Genomic DNA, 26,635 nt, shown 5'->3' on the forward strand with positions numbered 1-26,635 from the left:
TGTCTCGGATTGATTACGGCCACCCCAAAAGTGCACACACTGCACTGAAAACATCACTGTGCATTTTTGACAAATGGGTCTCCTCTCTGGATATATTTGCTGAAGGTGAAAATTATACGTTACACATACGGCATGTGTTCCCACTGCCATGTTCCATTCTTTCACTTTTTGTAAATTTATATAAATTGATTTTAAAGGGTAAATTTAATGGTTAAGAAGAGTCCCTAGCATTTCATTTTCTCACTTACTAATCCAACTGACTGTTGGTTGTGTTAAGCTGGACGACAGAAAAATTGTAAATTAAAAAAAATACCAACTTTCTCCCCCCCCCAACGTAAACTGCAGTTCAGCAGGAATTTGATAAAGCACAGCAATTTCTGCAGAAATGGGATTCTTATGATGCCTATAAAGAAAAACCTAAACTAGGCCTTGTTGTGCTGATGATGCTCACACTGACTGGTTTAAAGTTACCAAAGACATCACCTTAAAAACTCAATACTGCAGTGTTGGCAAAGTAGATGAGGGGAGCACAACAAAGACTTTGCTACTGTATTATTTATTTTGGCTCATGCTTTTGTTGAGTGGAGAATCTTGAAGTTCTCTCTGTCTCAAGAAAAATGAAACACTGCTGAATAAGCAAATGTTAAGCAGTAGGTAGGTGTTTCAAAGTCCTTCCCTTTCCTCTGTAATGGATCTGCATAGGATCTGTTTGTTATGGAAAACAAAACCAAGTGCATGCAGATCATGCACAAGTGCTTCAAAGCACAAGGTCAAAATACTACGGGGAAATTAGCGGCTTATCTGTAAAGTTACTTATTGATATTCCTTCTTCTGCTGCTACTACACTAACCCCAAATATTGTTAGCATTCACAAACAACATAAACATGCAAATCCCACTTTTTTATTCATTTTTTTTTCTCTCCAGAGGAATCATTTTGGATCACCAGGAATGAGGCATGCTTTCGTTTGGCTTGTGCACATAAAGACTAACATGTAAATGCACATACAGGCATTAATTTCCATTCACTGGCCTGGTACAAAGAAACAAACATAAGCAAGAGGAAAGGGAAAGAAACTGTGTGCTCACCCAGGGTTTGATGAAACTCACCCGACACCGGGGTCATGGGGGTGGGCGGGAGGCTGTTGATGTTGAGCGCCCCCATCTGGTGGATCTGTGTGGCGGGGAAAGCCACACTAGGCGTGAGGTAACCTCCGTGGCTTGCTGCCATGATGGCTGCCTGCTGCTGCATGAGCTAAAGAAGAGGGACACGGAGAGATGGGTGGAGGAAAGGATGGTTGGATGGGGTGTGTGAGACAGGAGGGAGCAGCAGGTAGAAGGGATGTAAGAAAGGTCAGGGGAGGACAGATGGTAATGAAAAATATAGTAAGTTGCAAAGTAGTCAAAAAATGATGGGAGAAGGAGACCAAGAGAGAAACATAGCATGGGTAGAACAGAGGGGAGGGATGTATGTTGAGGTTGATGGATGGATAGTGCATGAAAAGTACAGAGAAAGTAGAGCGGAATAAAAGAAAGAGAAGAAAAAAGAAGCCTGTCAACCTATGTTTAGTGAATCTGTCTCTCCTCCCAGCTGGAAGCCTGTCACCAGCTGCAGAAACGATTTAATAGCTGTCTGTTGGGCTCACACAAATCAAGGCATTGACATGTGCACATTATCTCTGTACTCAGGGAACAGGCAAAGTTTGCAGAGTTGCAATGCTTTTTCCCCCCCTTACAATTGTCAAACTTCACAATACTGTTTGCTGTAGCTATAGAAATGCCACAGACGCCCCCTCCCCCTCCTCCTCGGACTCATTCCTAATTTCTGTGATGTATTTGTGATGATGTATCCTGACACTCATCCATATTTTAGGTTTCTCTTGTTTTTTTTAATTCAGGCAGAAACCAGTAACAAAACAAAAAGGCGGAATATATTTGGGATTGGGATTTCAGGAAATGACCAAAGTCTTTGCCACTGAAAAGTTATTCATTGCCAAAAATGTTTGGCTTTGTTTTCAGACTGTGACTCATCAAACGAATGTTTTAATGTGAGCTTAGCGAGCAACTCGGGTTTCAGACTATGTTAGTAATATACAGTTAGTTGGTTAATAGCAGTCAATTTTCACCCACTGGCCGATCCCACAAAGAGATCAAATCAATAGTCTTTCATTCGCTCTGCATTTCTGCTTAGCATGAAGTAAGAAGTAAGCGCTGAAGCTATTTTCCATCAAACGGAGAGTGCTTATTCATGTGCACAGGAAATGCTCACATGCACCGCTGCCTTGAAGTGCACCCACACATATACTCACCTGTTCACACAACATGCATGACAGAGAATATTTGAGCTTCTGCGCTTAACTTAAACTCTTCCTGTGCAAACCCCAAGCTGAATACTGAAATCAGAAGAAAATCCATCTTGGTACATTCATGTGTACAGTTTGTGAACCTGTGGGTTTATCTGGGGATTCAACAATCTATTGCAGGCTGTGAAGCTTCCCATCAGACATGCAGAACTGTGCGGTATAGGAATGCAAACGCAGCTGGACCAGCCTCTTGCCCTCGCCTCTGCATCTGTTTAATACTGCATAGCTTGTATCTCTTTGGAGAGCCACCGATGGCCATGGCCTGAGACTCGTATGAGCAGAAATCAAACTCCTCCGCCACTGGGACTAATGCTAATGATGACATTGTGAGACAGCGAAGGTATAGAATGTCACTCTGCTTGTATTTGCATGTGGACTCTGCAACGGAAAAGCCAATTATTTTCCCTTAGTGCCCCTGTCAGGTAACCTGAAAGCAGCTGTCCTGCTGTAGAATGCCCAGTGCTGGCATCTCATCCATTAACCACATGCCTTGCCATTGCTATCTATTAACGCCTTTTGTCATTTACATAATTTTATCAGCATGACAAATGGGGATCATCCATTTCTTTCCAAATAAGATGAATTGAGGCTTTAAGAGGATATAGCTGAAAGAGCCTGAAATGGAACAAGAAACTAAACAAAAGCAATGGCATAGAAACAAATAGGTCCAGAGGTTCTAGGGCTCACTTGCTTTGGCAATTTTGTGATTGCCCTCCTATTAGGATGTGAACAGGGCTGGACATCAGGAGGAAGAGTCTTACTGAAACACCACCTATTGTTTTTTTATTTATTTATTTATTAAGTCTTGAGGTACCGGGGACTTTGGGATGACTCTAATAAGCTTGAACCCGTTGGCAGCCCTGTGACCTTGTACAACCTGCAGGCCTGGATGGTGTAATAATGCAGTGGAAGTAAATATTGGCATGCCCAGAATACTATCTTCTCTCCCAAGGCATGTTTTAGATAATGCAATCCTTCATGCCAGCCGTCAGATTGTCATGGATAGCAGCTCTCGAATTAATTGATGCTTCAGCAAATCAATTCATACCAGCAAATTGGAAACTCAAGCATGTAGTTATGTTGGAATGCAGTGGTTATTACACACTGTCTTTAATAATAAATAAAATAAAGACCAAAGTGGTTATGTGGACTGAGATTTTCAAAGTCATTCCATTTTATGTTTCATATGTATACGCTTTTCCCCCTTCCTTTTTTGCAAAATTTCAAAGGCATTATATTCAAAAGCCATTCCTCTTCCTTTATTTATGCACTACCCACCAGATAGCAAATGTCTCTGGCAAAGAATGAGCACAACTGAGTCTTCATCATCACAGACTCAACCTTTTCTTCCATTTTTCTTTTCCTCTCGGAAGAGGAAAGAAACAGGCGGACAGAAACAACGGGGACAAAAGAGAAACGTGCGAGATGAAAGGGAGCAAAGAAAGTTGCCCAGGCTCCAGCAACATTCATTTAGTGTCAGACATCTGCTTTTTTATTGCAACCTGATGGCATTACTCTCCCCTGGTGCTAGCAGGCAATCACCTCTTTATCACATGGCAATTATCTCTGTAGCGCTGCTCTGTGACTCGCTGACTCTCAGCACTGTCACATGTGACCCCTTATAGCCCAACCAGCCAGTGACGGAGCGAGAGGGGAGGAGAGAGAGGGGGTGAAATAGGTTGGGAAAAAAAAAAATAAGTGAGCGAGAGAGACAGTGGGTCAATGAGGATAACTAAAAGACTGAAGAATAAAACTCAAGGGCCTCATTTGTTACCGCCATGCTCGAAGGCTGTATTTTCACAGAAAGATTATAATAGGTTCTTTCATCTCTGATGCACTTTGCAGTACCGTGCATGTGTGTGTGTCTAGACGCATGCAGGAGCTGTCCAAAGCCTGTCCTCACAAGTATAACACAGTGAAATCAGGCCACACACATGCTGGTGTATACGTGCGGGGGCAGTTTATAGTACAGCCAAATGATGCAGTAATCTGTTACCATCATTTCTCATGTGTGCTGTTTTTTTGAATGCGAGTCCCTCCAACAGGGGGAGATGTTTCCTAATGTGAGTTTATAGCCATCATTCTCCCTCTGATCCACCCACACACTGTCACTATTAGCACCAAGTTAAACCATTTGCTTTCCTCTAGTTTAGCTATCTCATGCTCTGTCTAATGCATCTTTGAGGGAGGCAAGGCGGCCAAAGTGCTGGAGGAATCTTCTCACTTTAACTCAAACACAGAGAAACCAGGGAAAGCTGAAACGGCTAGCCTCACAAAGAGACGCCACTTAAGATGATGAGGGAAGAAAAGTGACTTTTGTCAAATCTCGCTGTGTACCAATGTGATGTTTGTGTCGTGAAGGGAAAATACAAAAAGCAATAAAAGCTGGTTTTACCACTCGCATTCAGCGTTTCACGGGAGAACTATTATAACTCATCACTAACGCTGGACTGAAACATGGAATCTCACTCTCTTGTTTTCCTTTGCCTTGTGTTTTATAAAATCACCTTTTGCAAATAGGATGTCTCCTGTCAGAGCACACCGGTGTCTGTGTCGATCGTGAAAATGGCACATTTCTCATTTTTGGCATATGTTGTCAGTTTTGTACCCCCTCCAATTTGTGTTCAGAGCCCCCTCCTCCTCCTGGTTTGACTAAAATCCAATTTACTGGCTGTCAGCTCAACTCTATAATCCTATCCACTGCTGTAGTGGAGAGGTAGCTCTTTGAATTTACCATTTACTGTATTCGCTGGTTATGACTATATATACGAGCTCTCCCAATGTCTGTATTCCATACCGTGCCACCTCTTCTTCTTTTGGCTAGTGTATATGGAGAGTAGGAGAACGCGTAGTGTGTCTTTAGAGATAAACTCTTTTTTTCTGTCACTGCAGCTTTTTGGTCTTTGGGGAATATATGTAGTTTATCTTGCAGCAAAGAAACATTCATCGTATCGTTTCAGCACCCTCCTGGTGGCTACAGGCGAAGCGAGGCTGCACGCCACGTGCTTTTAGCCAGCACCAGTGATCCAACTGTACTAATAACTGCTGCACACCTGCATGTAAGATAACTAATATTCATCTTTATTCCACATTATTACTTACCTAACAGACCCTACCAGTATTTAGATTCATTTAGTAAGGAAGATATGAAAATAAGCGCCTTGCTGATAATCCATTGCTGTCTGTTGCACACTCATTACTTTATCAAAAGCTGGAATGAGTTTATCTCCAAGGTTGGCCTGCCTCAGCATTTCTAAACCAACTTTCTTTATTTTGGCAAAGTGATTATATGCAGTTACATAGCATACATAATACAAAGGAGAATTTCACCTTCACTAACATCTTTCATGCTGTGTAATCTTTCTGTCAAGAAACCATATATGTGCAATTTCTCCTTTAGATTTAATGGTAATTGATTCTCTCTAATGCCAAAGTATCCCCCGTGCCCTTGTTACGTTCACTCGGAACTCAATTTCCTCGCATCATCCTGCTGTTTGTCGTATTATATGTGTATATGAGGGGGGTGGGGAGGGGAAGTGAGAAAGAGCATTTACTGCGCACCGTGCGTGAGTGTGTACACTCTTGTGTGTGCCTGTATGAGTCGACACGGGTCTGTGCCACAGTAAATAAGAGTCATGGCCAACCTGAGCGGGGCACAATGGTCTCCCTGCAGACCGCTACTGCCTCCACCACCCCTTAAACATTTGCATTTCTCCACATTTTCTGGGAAAGGGCTGCATTTCATGAATGGTAATGAAGGTGGGAGTTTTACTGGAGAGAGCACAAGAGATGGCCTTGCAATTACTCGGGGATGGTCAATTTGCACATTTCACAGTGGGTCCCATGGCTGTGATATGAAAATGAGGGAAATGGATAAGCCCCCAAGACCCGGCTAACATCAACAATTAATCCTAGCATTTAGAAATTGGAAAAAATATTTAACTTTAACAACCAAGTAAGTACAGGAGAAGATGACTTTGTGCTGCTCCTTTTTTGTAAATTATATTTTCCACAGATGATCACGTGCATTTAGGCGACTAAAGCCCAGGTATTTATCACAGAGTCGGACGGAAAGCTTTTCATCCAACCCAATTCAATTGATTTTAGCTTTCTTCAAGTAGTTAGTGTGTCTGTGTGTGCATGTGGTGGCATATGCACTGAGGGGGTGCATGTGTGTGCTCTGCCTCAGCAGGGAAGAAGAAAGTTTGTGTGCAGATAAGTTGCCCATGGAATATTCTGAGTCAACTGCGGCCCCTGAAGCATCTCATGGGCCCAGAGGGAGGGACAGTGGGAGGGAGAGGGGAAGGGTAGAGAAGCAGTGTGATAGTGGGTAGAGGGGGCGATTGGTGAGAGGGGCTGCACAGGCTGTCTGAACTCATCAAAGAGCCGAGGGTCTGCTGTGTGTGTGTACGGTGCCATGCCCTGGGGGGTGGGTGGGCGGTGGTAGGAGGGCAGAGTGAAGCTGATGAAGGGGTTGGAGGGTACAAGCTAACCAAATGTGTGCGTGTCTACGTGCTGAGAGTGCCGAAATCCCGGCACTAATGGAATGGCAGTACTGTTTAAGAGGAGAACAGCTGAAAGTGGTGTTGATGGCAGTGATGATAGTTTGCCAAGCTAATTTTCACCTACGACAATATCCGCCAAGTAAGGAAAAACAGGGAAAAAAGCAGCGAACAAAAAGTCTGCGTGCAGTGAATTCGCTCAAAGACGTTTCACTGCAACAGCAGAATCCTCATTTAATTCTTTGCCCGTGTGACTGATGTAAATTCTAACACTTTGGTCAGTCATCATCCCAACATGGATTATTAAGTGAAAGATGTTAAAAAGCCTACTTTCAAACCACAGACATGTTTCCCTTTTTTAGAACTTTGATTTCAGAATTTTTGTAGATTTATACTGGAAAAAATGGCTCAAAGCCACTTTAAAATTACACTATTTTGTTATTCTGCCTTCATACCTAAAATCTAATTGTTTTAAATGGAATGAGTTATGATAATGGCACAAGGGTATAAATTCTCCAGATGTTGGCTCCAAATATAATATCTACCATCTGCAGCTTTCATTGGCTGCTGGAACAAATTCTTGAATTTAAACGAGCTTTAACATATCTTCTGGCCACTTGGGGGCAGTGTAAACAACTGCCCCCAATACAGAAGATACTGCGAGCGCAGCACTTTAATATATTGCCTTTCAGGTTAATAAGTCAAAAATTAATTAGCTTTATGTCTACTTGATAAAGAGTTAATGTCGCTTTGTATTAATCAAAAGCAGGATTTATGCTGAGCGTTTCCAGCCACCGATGAATGAGGCCCTATCGTAGTCACTCTGGTCTGCTGTTTACCACATTTCTGTCTTTTCAGCTGATGAATGTGCCACTATGTACAAGTTAAAAGCAAGTTAATTACTAGGTTTTATCCAATGCCTGCTGTGGCTAAAAATATATAATAATATAATATAAGAGTTTTAAAGCAAAACAGTTCCACCATGAGGAGAACGACATAGTTCGGTGGTAATTCTCTGCTGGTTCATCATGCTGAGCAATAACACTCACACACACCATTGTCATTTGATTTATTCACAATGCAATTTGAGGATCTACAGGCTAGCCATCTAACTTAAGCCCTGTTCACACAGGACAGGGCTTAACTTTGCTCGTTGGACATCATATTGTAGTTGTTGATTGGTCGCTAGCAGCTCCAGCTGCTTAGGTAACCCTGTAATATGTTTACTACCTGAAATACATTGTGGCTTGTTTTTGTTGATAGTCGCTTCAACTGCCTCGATATTGAGAAAAATTTAAGTTGGAGCCACTTGGACTACGTCCACTCTAATGCGTTTTCGTTTGAAAACGCATTGTTTTTTCTCCATTTTGGCCTCCCGTCCACACTGAGACGGCGTTTTCGCTCACGGAAAACGCAGCGTTTTCAAAACACTCTCGAAAACGCATACATTTGATAACGGTGCTTTCGCGTCGCAGTGTGGACAGCGAAAACGCAGACTTTCTAAAACGATGACACATTTTAGTCATGTGATGCAGTCATGTGACCAATTAAACTAAGATAGCGGAGGGCATTATACAGCAGTTGTTTTGTTTGCTCTCAGTTTTGACAGCCCTATTAAAGATTAATATCAGTCTGTACATGCTCCAGATAGCTTTTCTTCAAATTCTTTAATTTTCACTCGCTTTTGCAACTTTGTACTTTTGTGTTACTCGCAGCAACAACTCCACCTCATTGTTAGTCCATTTAAAAAACTCGCTGCTTTTCCTCAACATTTTGCTGCGATGTTTCAAAGAGCCGGAAAGTAAATAAGCGGCAGACAGAAATGAGGCAGGTCGAATCTTCTTGCGTTTCACGCATCCGCAGTACTGGAACGTAAGCGTTTTCGGCCGTTTCAATGTGGACGCACAACTCTGTGAAAACGACTGAAAATGCTAAAGTGGACGCAGAGCGTTTTCAGATGAAAACGCCGTTTTCAAATCTATCTGGGCTAGTGTGGACATAGCCTTGGATTCGCTGAATGTCACTGACTTTCTACGATTTCCAGTCGCCACATCACTTATTCCTTGCCTACAGATTCTGCATATTCAAATGCAAATACATGCTTATGGTGATTAATGATAGTACATAAAAAATTTTTAACATTTTTTTTTTTTACCAGTGTTAGGTACAGTATATCAAATCCTTTAAAATGTCATTGTTTGAGAGTGAAGATGTAAAACATTGCAAGAATATGAAACTCACTGCTACTAAAATTTTAAGTATGTGTACTACAAAGTAATAAGATCGATTATCCATGCATAAAATTAAATATAATCTTATTGTTTCTCCGTTTAAAGTCTACTGTGTGTGCTACATATGCCTTTTCCAACTCACCGCATGTGCGTAAGAGCTGTAGGTGCTGAAGGGAAGGGCGATGGCTGGGTTAAAGATGCCAAACTGTCCAACCATCTGCTGCATACGTCTGATGGTGCGCTCCTTGTCTGTGTCGGCAAATTTGACCACCAAGCTAGAGGAAGCACCCTGAGTGAGTAAGAAGGAAAGAAAAAAAAGGGAAGAAATCAGATGAGGGAACAAACAGCCACTTAACTGCATGTAGCCCTCACACTTACACTCAGCAAATGAACGTGGTACATACATATCTGCAAAAGGCCTTGAGAAAAATTTGCATTTATGATTAACTACACATTTAGAGACAGCTGTGAACCAACACTTAAAAAAACTGCATTAAGAACGTTAGTGGTTATTATTTCATATTTCTTAGTCTGCCATGTTCATTTGCAACAACAACTGCTGTTAACATCGATACCTAGTGAGCATCTCTAATTGTGTGTCAGAGATTTGCTTTTCATTACTGCAGAAAATTGTGGCTGGCATACGTAAACATGAAACGGACAGCTGCGTTAAGAATAAAAATATTCTATTTATTGAGTGAAAAGCTCCGATATGCAGACAGGATCAGCCCGCTTTCTTTCAGTCAGAGAAAGACATACACAAAGTCACTCAGGGCAAAGCCGACTCACTGTTTATATCATAAAGAGTTTATATCCCTCACCCCCTTCCAGGCTTTTCCCTATCCTGTACAGTACATATATGTAACATCAGAGCTACTTCACTTTGTTAAGGTTAAAAGATCTGCAATGCACAGTGATTTGAAATGATGGGCAGCGGTTCCTACTGGCCTGGGTAAAAGTGCTCTTCAAAGAAAATTCTTCTTTTCAGGGCAATTTCTCTCCTTCTGCCCAGCTTCCGTTTGAGTCTCCTCCTCGTCTCTGTGTCTTTGGCAATTCATCCCTATATCAAAACTATTACCCCTTTTTGCAGCCCAATAATGAAACCAGCAGGTGTGTCTGCCACACACCCTTCATTAAAGAATCTTCAAATGATTTAGCGCTACAGTTGACCTTTTGTGTGCTCCGCCTTTCCTCCCCTCTGCGCCCCCAAACAGGCCAATCGATCCACATAAAAGGCCGAAATATTACTCTGATCTGACAGTGTAGAAAGGTTGTGTGTCAGTCACGATAAGAGGCTCCCTGAAATTGATGCAAGATTGTCAATAGCAGTGGTGACTGGTAAAGCGCCTGGACTGGGGTTATAGTTTTCAAACTTCTAAATGGGGCAATGTTTCGGATCTGATTCAAATATCAAAGAAGCTGTGTTGGAAAACGGGTGCATAGTTATAAATGGCATCTGCATTAACAGGTTATTATTGCATAATTAATTTGATTTTATTATGCTCTTTTCTGTGTGTTTTCCCTTACTGAGGTATCGCTCTAATAAAGATATCTACAGACAGCAAAAAACGGTCAAAGACAGGCGTTGGACCTTTTCGACTGTAGCATATGGATTTTATGTTCTTCCTTTCCCTTTCTCCCCACATTTCTCAATATTCCCACAAGCCCTCTCCTCCAGGCTAAATCTCTGGTTGAATTACAGGCTTGCAGTACTATATGTGAATGGTCAGTTGGTTAGTCGGCTGTGTGACTAAAAGACTGACTGTATAGCTAGTTGAGTCACTGACTGACTGGCAGGCTGGTTGGCTAACAGGCGAATTGAGCACTGACTGGCTCTGGCTAATGAGAAATTAGCTTGTGCAGTGCTAATGCCATTCTGTCAGATGGGAATAAGACGCCTTGCATTCATTCTGACTCATGTACGATTCTATAACGAATACAGAAACAAGAGATAGAAAAACACAATAAAAAAAATTCTTAATGCTTCTCAATCTCTTAAGCAAAACCTCATATATTAACACTAAGCTGAGACACTTCAAGGTTGACAGTGACACAATTGCAAGTTTAGCGTTTGTTGTTGTTGTTGAGCATTTTACTATCTGAACGATTAACCTTGCTATGAGGTTTAACTTTGGGAGTGTGCAGCAGAATACAGACAAGATGCTCTAGTATATATTGAATATTTTACCTCGCTTTCACAGTTAAAGAAGCTATTTAAGGTCGGCACTCTTTGGTAATGAGAACTGAGTTTTTCCTCTGGTTAAGGAGATTAAGTTAGAACTTTGCAGTCAGCCCTTTGCGATCTAGAACTAAAGTGTGGCTTCTCGAGAAACAAAGTTTATTGGCCTGTCTTATTATACAAGAGCCTTGTGCCATTTGCTTTCATGCGCTTGCATGTATGTCCCACTCCCTGCAAAGCTTTTTTTCAAGGTCTCTACACTGAGACTGCCCTCCCACTGTTTCTCCTAAGGACACGTAAACTTTATGGCTTGTCGGCTAAGCGTCCATTGCCACATTTGTTTATCTCAGAGGTTTTCCCATTTAGGCCTGTCAGGATATCAGCGAGCAGAATCTCCATTGCTATAAAGAGAAGAGGATGAAGTGTGAAGTGAAAGTCTCATTAAATTTTTAAGCTGCCAAGTGTGAGCAGAATCCCCCTGCCGGGTGTCTCCCAGCTGCCTAGAGAGCCACTGAAGAAGCGGGAGTTAAACAGGAAGGATAAAAAGGTACTACAGAGACTTAGAACCAAAAGGAAAGTCTGCCTCTTTATGGCTTCTTCTCATTGCCAAGGATGGTTGTGTTGGTGTCTGTTCAAGCTGCACAAGCTGCAAACCCTCATGTGAATAAAGGAGATAAAGCCTCATACCTAGTGATATATATTTCATATTCTTTTAACTTTAATGCCTGCTTGCATTTGATAAGTTAGAAGGAAGACTGGTTCTCTGTCCAGTACTGGGAGATACAGTCGGTGTATTGGTTTCAAGTGTCTCACAGTGAAGACACTAATGGTGTTCCTTAACACTTAACTTTGTCCACACACCTATTAAGAAATACTTTAACAATTTTACAACACTCTAAATCAGCATAGATTCAACATAATACAGTTGGAATGTTTTTCATATTTATTTTAAGAAGCTCTGCGATGGTCCAGCAACCTGTCCACAACAGGATGTCAGGAGTTTGAAGGTAACAGCTTCTGTTTATATGTTTTGTTTTTTTTATTTAACTGCAAACTGTGAGCTGAAAAATCAGATGGTGGTAGTTCCACTCTCTCTGAGTCACTCTTTTACTTTCACTCTCATCATGTTTGGTCAGCAGGAAGCTCGAAGGATGTTGGTTTGGTGTAAGTTCTAATTATACTTGCAGTAACATAACTTGTTGTTGTCAATGCAGCAACATGTTATGTTAAATGTGATTGCATTTCAGCTGTCTCCTGTCAGCTGCACACCGTCGTGAGGAGGAAAGGAGAAAGTACTGTGACTGTAAATGACAGCAGATTTCAGCAGACTAATGAATCTCGCGCTGATCTGAAATAAGACAGGTGCACATAAATTAGATTTTTCATACCAACAATTCAGAAAATTTATATTCTTTGATGCATTTAATTATTTAATCCAAGTTAGGAATCTGCTGAGGTTTCCTTATATGTAAAGTATAATTTAAATTTCTTTCTCACAGTGAGGAAAACACACTAAACTTAAACACTGGTAACACATTAGTACTTGGTATTAATATATTTTCACAGCCAAGGTATCTCAGGATCAGAACATCCTTAGCCTCCTGTCCAGTGTTTCCAAATGCTGTGACAGGCTTCAGCTCACTAAAAACCTTAATTCAGTGTGATGGAAAGATGGATTATAAAAGAAAAGTGTATTAATGACCCAAAACACTTTATTACTAGTAGTAAGTTCTTCAGACTGTAAAAAGAAGAGTCTACGGAGAGCTTTAAATCTCTTTAATGCGTGTGCCAAAATCTGTCAAATTGCTAATTTTGTTACTCAGTTACTCGCAGCAGTTCATTCAGTCATTCATTCAACTTTTCAATCATTTCAAGACAAAGGACCTCAACTTAGAGAAAGTAAAGATCTGAAAAATTCTAATTAGTAACATTGAGTTACTAATTTAATATATGTAATCTTTTAACAAAACTCAAAGAATATTTCAAAATATGTATGCTGACTTTATGTAATTTGATTACATGTAAATTTTCTGTATAATCTTTTCTTTGTTTAGTTTTTATACAAGTACAGTGGCAGTCTGTTACAAGGCCTCACCATTGGCACCAGTTACACTCATATTCACACCTATGGCTGATTTACAATCACCAGTTAACACAATTTACACAATTTACGGCACTTTTAATTATATAGCGCCAAATCATAATAACAGGTGCCTCAAGGCACTTATGTTGTTATGTAGATGCCCTACAATAATGAAGAGAACCACAGGAAACAAAAACCATCTCCTGTGAGCGGTCGGGGGTGAAGCTAGGAAGACAGGACAGAGACACACTGTGAACGAGAGGTGTAAAAACACAGTCAGTAAAAAAGAAGGTGAACGAAGAAGAAACACGGAATCCCCCAGCAGCCTACACCTATTGCAGCATAACTAAGGGAGGATTCAGGGTCACCTGATCCAGCCCTAACTATATGCTTTAGCAAAAAGTAAAGTTTTAAGCCTAATCTTAAAAGTAGAGATAGTGTCTGCCTCCAAGAGAGGGGTCCAAAAGTTGAAGGCTCTGCCTCCCATTCTACTTTTAAATACTCCATGAACAACAAGTAAGCCTGCAGTCTGAGAGTGAAGTGCTCCATTGGGGTGATGTGGTGCTATGAGATCTTTGAGATAAGATGGGGCCTGATTATTCAGGACCTTGTATGTGAGGAGCAGGATTTTAAATTTGATTCTGAATTTAACAGGGAGCCAGTGAAGGGAAGCCAATATAGGAGAAATATGCGCTCTTCTTCTAGTCTGTGTCAGTACCTTTGCTGCAGCTCAGTTAACCTAACATGGAGATCTTTGGACTGTGGGAGGAACCTGCAGAGAACACGAATGTCCAGGATCTCCGTAGTTTGTTCTAAATACACGGTGAAAGGCATTTCCTTCAGTCATGTTCAGAATTATACTAAAGCTGCATAAAGTACTCTTATATGATATAACTATTAATTTTTGGCATTTGCACGGTGCTACTCTATGGTTGTTTTTCCAATGAGGCCAACCATTACACTACCCTAGCTAGCCATAGAAGGATAAATGGACTTCCTATTCAAGCTTAGCTCTTATAATAATGGATGACTGGGAACTTGTTTGGTTATTAGAATGTAAATTGAGTTGCTAGAAATAATACTGATTGAAATTAAAGGCCTAACTTAAATAAAAGCAGAATGTTGTTTAGGGAGCAGCAACACAAAGATTAATCAACCCTGTGAAAGACTGACATTAACACTCCACATTTCATTGAGTACACAACAAGATTATTACTTACGCCAGTATTTATATGTATACCGCTGCATCGGCTGCCTCTTTCATTTCATTAAAAGACGTGCCTTATTGAGTATTAAATCCTGGCACTCGTAGCACTTGCATATGTACTCTGTTCTCTGTCTGAAGTAACTGACAAGATTCAGGAGATGGGGAATCACATTTAGATGAATTTTAAACTTCTTTTTTCTTCTCTTGCACTCTCAATCATCTAGCTCTCTCTTCTAAGCAAGCGTTACCTCATTTGCTTTCTTTTGTTGTGTGCTTATCCTTCCATCATCCTGCTCTGCTGCTTATATCTCAGTTCCTGTGTCAGCTGAAACTGCCTCAAACTCAGCTGATGCGCATACGGAGTGAAAAAAAAATCAGCATGGCTCTGCGGACCTGACCCACACCCCCGTCATCTCTGTAATTTTGTCCTGAGACTTTCTTCCTACATCACCCTGCTGAATTCCAGCAATTTGCTCTACAGCGCTAGAATTTAAATGTTTAATTGAGGCACTCATGGCCTGAACTTTGGTGGCGCATGCACACCAGCGATAGCAGCTGGTGATCAAGGGATGGTGGCAGAGTATACGGGAGAAGAGATATTTATGCTTGAATTATGATGGGTTAGAGTGTGATCGGCCGCTGATGCCGGATGGGTAGATAATCATTCATTTGTTCCACACATGGAACAAATGCAAGTATACGTACACTCACAATGGACTTCTAAGCATGCAGCGGCCAGCACTCTTCGTGCAGTCTCTTGATGCAGATTTCCTTTTTCATTTCCAACTCACACACAGATTAATACATACAAAATGCCCACTCCTTCTCTACATGAATAACACAAATGTATTCAGCTCAAGTCCTCTGAGCTGGAAAATAAGATCAGTCAGGGAGCCTTTGACCCTAGTCCGTGGCTGGACGTGGATGTGGCAGTGAGCGGTATAGAACGAGTGTGCATGCATGTGCTCATGCAAATGTTTTACCCACAAAGTGCTTCTATTTGTAGATATTTATGCATGCACACACATGCATTCGTGTACGTCTGTGTGCACACGCATAAAATCTGAGAAGCAAGTGTTCATGCTCTGGGGCGCTGGCATTCATTTGCTGTAGTGTTAATATTCGGTACACCTCAGCCACTGCTGCTATAGGTCTTTATTATTGTCATCTTTTTGACTGAAATATGAAGAAATGAGGGAATTGCTTCTTTGATTTGCCTGATAATAAATCCTCTGTCTCTTTGGCTGTCAGTGGCATTTATTTCTTTGTTTGATTTCTTCATTTTTAATCCACCTCAACATTTGGTAAATAAATGCTTTTTCATTCAGTTAACATGCTTGTACATGACTTCTTTTTGCAGTTGTGGCTCGACTGCAATCGAAATGATCTTAAATTAACACACAGGATGTGCGGCTCATGTTTTTTCCAGGATCTTTGCTACACTGACGGACACGCTGCTCTGAATAGAACTGTCCTGCTGAGGCATAATAGACCATCGGAGGTCCACTAATCTCAGCAAGGCAGGCGCACTGTGCCCGCTCCTCCAGCAGCCACAGGATATGAGATGCTGATCAGATTTCTATAATCAATTTACCAGAGCAGGAGGTATAAATCCTGTCCATTCACTCATTCTCTCTCTGCCCCCTCGCTCTCTGTCTCATTCTCCCTCTCTCTCCAAGTCTCCCTCCCATCCCTTCAGCACCCTGCTTATAGTTGGATGAATAATTCAGCAGCCAATGTGGTGAAAGGTGGAGTAAACAAGTCTATTGCCTAATATCCCGAGAGGCTGCCAAAGAGAGACGAGCGAGGGCAGAGAGCTAGCAGAGATAGGGGAATGGAGCAACACAGAAGGAGGGTATCTATGGAAAATGGACATCCAGAGTCTTTCCTCATGACCTGCAGTCATTTGCACTTAGATTGACTCAGAGGTTGCGCCAAAATGGCACAGCTGGCTTCAAGTGGTTCTCTCTGCTCCTCTCTCTCAAGCCACACATTGGCAACCATTAATAATGAAATCATACAGTGAAACACAACACCTGTGAGATAGGGTGGGAGAGAGTTCACTGTCCCAGCCTTTCTGAGACGAGAGCTGCCGAAACAAAAACGAGGATGAAAGCAAAGTATACTTCAGGCTACTGTATAAAACAAGACATGACTCTCTGTCCGCTCGCCGAATGTCATGGAGAATAACTCTATTCAGGTTTGAAGTGCAGAGTAAGTAGCTTTTATTTTGACACAATCAGGTATACAGGGACCCTGCTTAAACACGAGACTCATACAAATGAGCAGTACAGCTTTTTGTGCTCGCAGTAAAGCTAGTGCGGAGAGAATTCAGAGGACACAGTGTGCTTACATAAGGAGCTAATGTAATCTCACACTGGAGTTCTATCCACTGATTATGCAAACAGAACTACTGATTGATGACTCATCCAAAATTCAATTATCACTCTAAACAGTTTTATCTGGAAATCAGATTAGGATTTTTTTCAAGTACCGTGTTAATTACAGAGACAGCAGAATATTTGTTTCTGGATCTTTTTTAAAAATCTGCCATATTTATAAAGATGGATTCAGTTGATTCAAACGTCGAAGCTGAGAATTTACAGCTCCAAAGCAAGACACGTGGACTGCAGCTATTGAAGTGTTGTGGATGTTACAGATGCTTTGTGGCCTGAGTGGGTTTCTGTGCTTTTATATGAGGGAGACGGCTGTACTCACTGGCATAGTCTGGCTGCCGTGGAGCGCGCTGATTGCAGACTGAGCCTCGGTGTGTGTGGAGAACTTAACGAAGGCGCAACCTGGAAGAAAGAGCAGATGCACACCGCACACAGGTAAACACACACAGACATACAAAGAAGTACATTTACACAATTATATATATATATATATAAATATATTGTATATCCTGTACAGTGTTCACTCAAGTGAGCCTTTAATAGTGTACATTATATTAATAAATTAATAATAATAGTTGAATTATATTTGACACCACAGAAATCACTGTGCAGTGAGAGCCTCTCATTGCACAGCAGGCTGCCCAACTCCAGGCATTAGGCAGGCAGACAAGCAGGCAGAAGCTGCAGGCAAGAGATTGCACTGATGAAGCAGAAAAGCATGCTATTTAGCACCACATGCCTGTCTGTGCATATTAAATACGAGCTAAACTGGCTAAACTTAACTAGCAAACCATCTAGGCTCTCAGAACAATTAATTGTTTCTACGACAAGATGTTCTGATCACTTCTTCTGATTTGAACAAGGCCCGAAACAATCAAACCTCTTTGCTGTACTGTCTTTAAAGAACTATGATTTTCTCTCTTTAGGGTCTGGCTATGATGCCTTTTTCTTTCAAAATCAACCAAGAAAGTACCCTTAGTAAAAACGACTGAAGGGGCAGAAACTAAAAGATGCATCACCATCTAATTCAAGACAAAAGAAAATGCATTCTCTGTGAAACTTACAGCAACTGACCAACCGAGTGCTCTTGCAGGTCTCCGAGCTCGGTTTATTAAAATGTGAGAAAGCTAAAGCGAACAAAGATGCCCAGCGACTGACACAGAAACACATGCGGACTAAATCTGGGTCTGCTGTCTGAGCTAGCAGGACCATCCACTAAGCCACCGTGTCCTTTTATAATTACACCCCATTTCACCTAATTTCATTTTTTCATGTTAAGTTTCCTTTTTAAAATTATTTAATCTTTCATATTGTCAGTCTCCTTATCATCTTCTCTGCTTGACCCAGTCACCCTGCCATTCTTCCTCTGTTAATGGGCTTACGCATATGGACACCAGCCTATCACGATGCCCATTCAGCTGTCAAAGCACTGCCCCCTATTGAGATATGAATAGAACAGGGCTAGAGCTCACGATGACCTGGACAAGGATATTGCTACAGTAGTACAAACCATATATCAGTATAATTATGCATTTAACACTTCCTGCACCTTTTTAAATAAACTAAAAAGACTGAACATGTGAAGCAGTGAGGAAGCATAAAATATTCTCTACATGTCATTTTGTATCACAGGACTTTGAGATGCAACACATGTTTTTGGTGATTAATTTTTTAAAATATGCTATAATTATACTACTAGTACTACTACAACTAATAATAATGATTACTATAAAAAGACTTTCAAATGATACTCTCAGCCATTACCAGAAAAAGATAATTGCGATGATGTAATGGAGGATAATGACTTGAGTGTTGACAGTTAACTTAGACTGAGCATAAATACTGCAGAGCCACAAAGAAGAATGCAACTTGTTCCCATCCGCACAGTGGGGACACTTGAATCGTTTTGACATCCGTCTTTCTTTTCTCCTCCTCCAGCGTACTGCAGAGTCAGAATGTTCTTCAAACCCTTTTAGATATAATTCCATAACGATTTCCATAAGCGCCGGCTGGGGAATAGGCTTTAGAGACATGAAAAACCACTGGTCTCTTTGCTCTTTGCTGCATGGTTATCTCAGAAAGGGCTTCAGGATATCAACACTTCAGTACCTGCGCAAAGTCCAGCGGTACATTCAAAACAATAGACAGCAGCAGGATAATGACTGGGATTTTGTCATGCAGGAAATTCAGGTAAATACTGAAAAAGTGTTTGCAAAGTCAACAGGGTAATTTTAAAATCATTGCTGAATTTGGTGGGATCACAGCAAGATATCACATGTGGTTAGAGAGCTGGGTTTTCCAGGACTAGTAGCAAGACTAAAAGCAAAAACATTATCCTAATTACAGTAACGATAAAATAAAGACTAAAAATGTCCCCCTAACAAAATCTCTGATATCAATTAACCAGTCGGGCTACTTGACCTATATCTGATGGATCCGCCACACAGATTTGAGACACCGCAGCTGACACACACACTCGGATGCACTGTCACTCCTTTGTCAGTGACCTAAATAATGCTGACAGCTGTATCACGGCTCTTACCTTTGCTGTTTCCGTCAGGACCTCTTAGGACCGTGCACTCTTCGATGACTCCGTAAGGCTCGAAGAGGCGGTAGACGTCCTCCTCGGTCTGTTGTTTGTTCAGCATCCCAACAAACAACTTCCTGTCTTCTGGAACAAAAACAAGAGTCCAAAGATTACATTACAACTTTGACCTCAATTATGAAACCAATTTAAGAGCATACAATAGTGAAACGTACAGTAGAGTCACCGTTGGTAGAACAGAGACAGCAATTTAAAAAGGAAGTCTCATTTTCCGCAGGAACAAAGACACTTTCGCAGAGCCTCGGTACAGTAAAGTAACTGTCTAGTTTATTTAGTGCAGGTTGGCCTCGAGTCACATTGTATTATCTCTTTTCCCAGACTGATCATTTTAAATCTCCACTATAAGTGGGTTTAGTCCCATGTGGCCACATATACTATAGCAGCAGGGGGTAAGTGAGTGGTCAGGGGCTGGAAAGAAGAAAGGAGGGAAATGGTAGACTAATGAAGAGGTTTCTCACATGCTCACACACGCAGCCACAGAGACCCAAGACAATGAGAGAGTCTTTGGTCCTTTTAAAAGCAGGAAGGGGCTCCAGGCAGCTCTAACCTCCTACACACCACACTGTACTGGCTGAAAGCTCCAGTTCTCTCCCTCTTTCTCCTTCCCCTTTATTCATCTATCTCTTTCCTGCGTTCTTATTCTCTCGCTGATTCTACATTTTTTCCCTCATTCTTTTTCAACTGCCCGCCTCCCTCCCTTCCTCCCTTTATCTCTCTCTTACTCTACTAATTGCTGCTGATCCAGTGTTTTTTGTGTAGCCAGAGAAATATTTCAGTGTGCTCTTCAGTGAACAATGGCGTGTCTCTCCAGTGAGCAACGAAGGCTGGCAGACACGCCATGAATAACGCTGACTTTTCAACAGATAGCCCGTACGCCACCGAGTCCTGTTAAATGCTTTGGGATCTGATCTTTACCTTGACCTGACACGCTGTGTTTACTGATGTACTCTGGCCTTCCATGATTAATGCCACAGTGCAGCATGTCTCAGTTGGCAGCAGAAGCTCTAAAATCTTCCTTTTATACAGATTGTTTCTCCAACACTGACCTGTGCCATCACAGCAAAGAGACCGAGTGAGAGGCAGGACTAGCAGCTCGAGAGCAGCAAAAAAATCGCTGCCAGGGGTATTGCCCGGTGTCGGGGTGACCTGCACCGACTATTGATTGTGTCGTGCCGTTGCTGCTCTCTGACCCCGACACAAGCCGATACCCACATTCCTGCAGCGAGCACGGCAGAGAGTGTGCATGCACATGGCGCCCAGTTTCGGTTTCAGCGCTCAGCAACCCCAATGATGCACCTTTAAAATAATCACCCGTGTCAGAGCGTTGTCTAGGGAGGGGCATCCCTGGTGCTGGCTCCTTATTGCAAGTGGCAGGATCAGAGGCTATGTATCAAAATGGAAGTGATGCAATGTGACATCTGTCAGGGTGGATTGGAGAGCATTTATCTGCAAAAAAAGAAAAGCCCTGAACTGGAAAATGAAAGGCCAAGATGGTCCTTCCTTTTGCTGGAGGGAGAATATAAATTCTGAGGTTGGATCAGCGAGATGAGTCAAGAGTGGGGGATGGGGCTGGACTGCACATATTTCCCTGAATGCCGTCAGACCAAATCTTACATACGGTCCTGCGACAGAGAGGAGGCCATCTGAGCTCCTACTGTACCTACTTTGGCTGTAGGTAGTAGCTTATGTGGGTCTGAAAAGTACCAGTGCAGAACCTTTAACAGTTCTGTGCCTTTCATTCTTCACTGTATCACAATATCAGTTCACAGTGAATTACACAAAAGCCTCACAGTGTTATTGTCTTTTAAAGTTGTGTTTATTCTAATTTATTTTTGCATTATGTGTGACAGAGGTATGGAGACATGTGCAGATGGTGACTGCAGTGTATCTGCTTCTTTTGTATTTAGCAGAAGTTCCTAATCTGCAGCTGAGAGAGAGAGAAAGAGAGAGATGGAGTACATGTTGTGGAACATAAATGTGCTTTGAAAACAAGCTAACAATGCATGAAAACAGATCATCTAGTAGATCTGTTCCACTGTCTAGGATTCTGCTCTGGCTGCTCTCAACTAAAACGCTCCCTTGGGAATTCAGGTCTTGTGTTCATTGCCAATAGAAACATTATCTCATTTATCTACAACACTGCAGCACAGGCGGTGTGCAAACAGACACAAACAGAGTGAAAACACCTACAGTCATTTACACATATCTGACAGGGGAGGAAAAAAAAACTGAACAAATGAGGGACAAAGGGAGGGAGAAAAAAAAATCAGACGCAGAAACAAGGATACCCTTGCGTCCCCTGATACAGCGGATTAGAGATAACAGCTCTCCCCCCATGACCACACGCACAGTATACACATGAGTGCATGCCCCACTGTTAACTATCTTGTAACTACAGAGTATTGACATTTTCTCGGTAATCACCTTAACCCGCCTGAGTGCTGCCGACTGCTATTGCTGCTAACTTCCATCCACTAACTGCAGCTACAAAACTCTCACAGCACCCAAGGCTGCTGCTAATTGCAAAGCCGCTGCTAGCTGCAAGTGTAGTTAATACTAATCTCTTGTTTAATCACTGCTGTGTTACAAGCTGCAGCACATATTACAAATAATCTGCATTTTCACTGCAGTGCAAAGCTATATGCATATGTCTGTTTGTGTGAATGATACTGATTTAAACAGAGGGGGGAAAGATAGCCTTTTCCTTTGGTTTCGTCAATACCTTGTTTCATTACACCGATTCTGAAATCTGGATCTTTTAAAGAATCTGGACACTGTGATAATAAATTGGCAGAGCCTCTGTTACTTCTTTCCTTTACTGTTTGTTTTTTTGTATGCTCTTCTTTCATAAATCCCGAACTAATACGATGAAATACTCCATTTTTCCCTTTCTCCATTTCTTCTGGAGAGTATCTTTCTTTCATATTTAGTTAAAAAAAATAATTCATGGCTAAAGATGAGATTCAGAAAAGAGTGCCATGCTTATGCATGCTTTTATAAGTCTAATAAAAGTAATGTGTATTTATGCTTCTGCCTCTGTGCATACATAAAATAGTAGCTGTTTTTGCGCAGACCTTTATGCATCTGGTCCAGTACTTCCTGGACCATGTTCAGTTGATTTCAGTTGTCACAGTAATTCAGGAGCACCTATGTGTAACATCCTTTATGTGAAAGAAACTAAATTCAGTTTGTGATTCACTGACAGCTTTTAATATCTTTCTCAGGTAATGCTACTCGTAAGTGGACTGTATCTGACTGAGTAGTGTTTTAACTGAATATTAGGTCACATACAACTGTAAAACAATGCAAAAGGCTAAAATTGCTAGCAACTAGCATTCCTCTTTCACTACCTTTACAAAAGGATGCCTTAGCAATAGCTGTTCGAGGCTAGCAAATTGCTGCAACTGTGCAGTTTAATACAGAAAAACTGAGTAATTGTATTGTAATCTGTATTGTGGTCTCCTTACGCCATAACGCAACCTACTCAAGTTGAATATCATATTAAATTAGAGAGGCTCTGCGGGCCCCGTAGTTATTAAGAAGAAATATCATCACCTAAAGAATTCAGGGGTCCAATAACCACCAGCAAGTTCACTGTGAAAACTGTACTGCATGCTGGCATTAAGATGCATTTACAGCTCACTGTAGCAGAGTACTGTATTCAACTTCAGTGACACACCACTGGTGTCCTGATATTCACCTCCCCATCATGTTTAATTTACTCTGAGTTACTAAACAGATGCTTGTTTGGAATAAATGCATTGGAAATTAAACTCCAGAATAATGAATTGGCAGTGTGCTGTCTCGTTATAAATATTGATTTCCTATAAGATTTATAGGTCCATTTGAAGCTGCTCTAATCAATATAAACTTTTCAGACTAAGCATGTTGGCCCTGCGTGAACTCTTAGAGTTAACAGCACTAAAGCAAATTAAATCAGTAATATTTCATATCTCAATTTTTCATGCTGTCGCCTAACCATTAAACTACGTGCATGACAAACAATAGCGCAGTAATCCCTTCCTCATGCGTGTGTTCTCAAGCTCAAAAGCACAATACTTTCTTCTCTTTGTTTCCAATGGAAGTTTAAAAAAAAAAATCTCCTCCTCACAATAAACAAAAATACACCACATCTCCAGCACAGTCTAATATACTGTGGACTTCTTGCGCTGCGTTTGATGATTACGCTACATTACTATGCAAGAATTTGACAGTGGATTGAGACTTTGTGAATAGCAATGGGGCAGAATGGGAGTTTTTGGAGCAACAAGATGAAAAGAAAAAAGAGAGAAGCCGGGGAAGCAGAGACGCAGAGAGAGGGAGAGAGTAAATGTGTGGGAGAGTGAGAGTGATGAGCCCATACTGTAAGTTGCTGTGCATACAGTCCTGTAGTCCTTGATAAGCCAGGATGGATGAAAGAGGTAAACCACTGGAGTGGGTAAATCATTGTCAGCGGTGGGTAGGATGAAGGAAGCAAAGGGACGTGAGAAAGGAAGGGAATGGGATGGAAATGGGAGTGAAGGGAGGAGGGAAAGCATACCAAGAGCTTTAGGCGCTCCCTTGTTTTCAAATTTCCCTTTTCTGTCTCTTTCTCAATTATTTGCAGCGGAAAGGCAGTAGTTATGGAGGGAGTGAGAGATATTGTGGCAGAGGGAGAGCGTGCGCTATAGAGAAAAAGTACTTGTCGTAAGGATGGGGAGGTTGCTATGACAACTACTTATACAGCGGGCTGTCAGTCATGTTTCATTGGAGTTTGGAGAGGAGGAGATGAATGAAAGGAGCAGAGGAGTTGGGGAAGGAGGGGTTGGAAAAGGGTCATTTCTCCATCTGTCTGCTGAGCCCGAGTGTAAATTTGACTGTCAGGCTTGCAGATAAGGACAAATTATGAACAATATTAGCTGGCTGATAAAAGGGAACAATAATGAATGGATAAATATATTAAAACCAAATGAGATAGCATCCAGGCAGAAACAGGGGCCCTGAGAAGCCATCCAGGTTTTCTCATTTGAAGGGGAAGATAAGAGCCAGGGAGAGGCTATGAAGGGGAAGGATCTACCATATTAGAGGTAGCTACTGTAGCATACTTCCTTGTCAGAAGAAAGAAAGAACCAAAATCACTCTGTAGCAGGAATACCAAACACTCTCCCTCCTTCACAAGCCTATTATACTTCTCCAGTGAGCAGGATGCCACACAATAACAGTGTCAGCATGTGTTCAAGCATAAAAAACACAGACTGAATGGAATGAAATTAATTAACCCTAAGAGATCACAGTTCTTAGCCAGTGGAATTGAATCCAATTTATTACATATAGGGCTCTAACTAGGGTTGTGTTTGCATTAATGAGATGCGTGCATGGATGTGTGCAAGTACAGCACGTGTGCACTCTTGTGTATAGGTGTGCTGAGGGCATCCCTCCTACCCTGGGTATAGCAAGGACCACTGATAAGAATGGAGACCAATAAGGCAGTGAGCCTGAGGTTTGGCTCGGCCTTGAGGTGAGAAAACCCTGCCAAATTAACTTCTGAATAATGAGTCTTTTATGTGCTGCATTAACGCCACAGAGAGGATGGACACATTTTGTCATAATGTTGGAGCCACATCACACACAACCCAGTTAGCAGGTTCCACCAGCGCACCTTTAACTAAGGAAGAAATATGGGTTGATGGAATAGTTTGTTTACCAATTTCTAAACTAAATTAGCACTCCTGTGTGTGTGCAGCTGTCTTTTGAAGTTTGCATGCTAACCCACTGAGTTGACAGCACAAACCGTAAGGCCTACCATGCGCCCGCCCTAATGAGGTAGCTTATTAGCGCTGTTTCCCTTACAACTTCAGATGTTGCTTGGAAACAGCACAGCAAAGAAAACAATACTGTAGATCTAACCAAAAAGCCATCAAACCTGGAGCTCCCTGATGTGCAATTTCAACACTTCTGTTGAACCTCATATGACTGAATGAAGAATGAAAACTACATTTGCTGACTGAATTTAATTGTTTATAAATGCTAAACATACTATATTTTATTTTGATGCTCTACAGTCTACAGCAACCATACATTAGGTCTACAATTCATTTTTGACACGTTGGCTTTAACAGTCGCTACAGACCTGCTTCTCTAACTCTTGCAGCACCTGTGGTGACAATGGCTTGACTTCATGTCATAGTGTCATCATGTTGGTGTCGAGGCTTGTCATCGGCAGCCGCAGCCCGTAAAAACCATCAGTAAAAATGCCATACAGCGGTGCACGCAAGGCCTTGATAGTAATTCTTCAGAAACAGTGCATCCCTCAGTAAGCACTCCTCTGGGACAGATTCCGCTCCACTACTTTAACATACATATAAGTATACACTGCAAACATGCGGGAAGCAACACACAAAGTATGCAATTATCTAAACACACAGACACACATACACACAGAACAGCAACTGCATCAACAGACACACTAAAAGAAACATTTACTATGCACGGTCCATGGTGTACCGTATACACCAAGAGCCAAAAACATTGTACAAACAAACATGATTGCAACGAGTAGGAGGCTGCGGTTGGTAAGTGTTGCATCACAAGCCCTATAGCGTGTTAATCAGGCCAAAGAGCTTAAGATCAAACGGTAACATGTTACCAAACAGCAGCCTCATAAGAAAAGAGAGCTTCTATATGCCACAAACATGTCCCCCACACACCGACCGAGTCTTCTCCATTTCTGAGGGGATTTGGAAACTAGTGATCATGAATTCTTTCTGTGCACTGGCAGAAATGATGATGGATAGTATATATGACACCTAAAAGACTCACCCGTGCATCTACACATGCTCACACGTTTGTACGCGCATATAAACACATAAAATGCACATACAGCAAAGATTGTACGCATTAATGCGATCTAATGGCTGCTTTGTTCGGTGCTGCTGGCTGGGGGATCCCAGCAGCATCTTGGCCCCGCTGGAAGCCTTGAACATACAATTACAGGCCCCTGAATTGGTTCTCCCTCCTCTAAACGTTCCATCTTAGACCTCTGAGGTGTGTAAGTGTGAATGTTGGCGTACACGGTTGTTTTGTGCGCTCTT

General features: G+C 41.7%; 1 protein-coding gene across 15 annotated transcripts in view; it reads right to left on the reverse strand.

Annotated features, from left to right (window-relative positions):
* celf5a (cugbp, Elav-like family member 5a) overlaps positions 1-26,635 on the reverse strand; it is a 175,994-nt gene that overhangs the window by 15,722 nt on the left and 133,637 nt on the right. For 5 of the 15 annotated variants that reach the window (XM_019352164.2, XM_013275126.3, XM_013275127.3 and 2 more), the window contains exons 4-7: positions 19,503-19,631; positions 17,283-17,362; positions 9,238-9,384; positions 1,110-1,254 (exon numbers count right to left, since the gene is read on the reverse strand). In XM_019352164.2, the coding sequence (XP_019207709.1) occupies positions 1,110-1,254; positions 9,238-9,384; positions 17,283-17,362; positions 19,503-19,631 (501 nt within the window). Of the gene's footprint in view, positions 1-1,088; positions 1,255-9,237; positions 9,385-17,282; positions 17,363-19,502; positions 19,632-26,635 lie in introns of all 15 variants that reach the window. The other 10 variants (XM_025903107.1, XM_019352162.2, XM_013275122.3 and 7 more) reach the window with 4 other exon arrangements.

This window comes from Oreochromis niloticus, linkage group LG23, assembly GCF_001858045.2.
Source record: "Oreochromis niloticus isolate F11D_XX linkage group LG23, O_niloticus_UMD_NMBU, whole genome shotgun sequence".
Lineage (NCBI taxonomy): Eukaryota > Metazoa > Chordata > Actinopteri > Cichliformes > Cichlidae > Oreochromis > Oreochromis niloticus.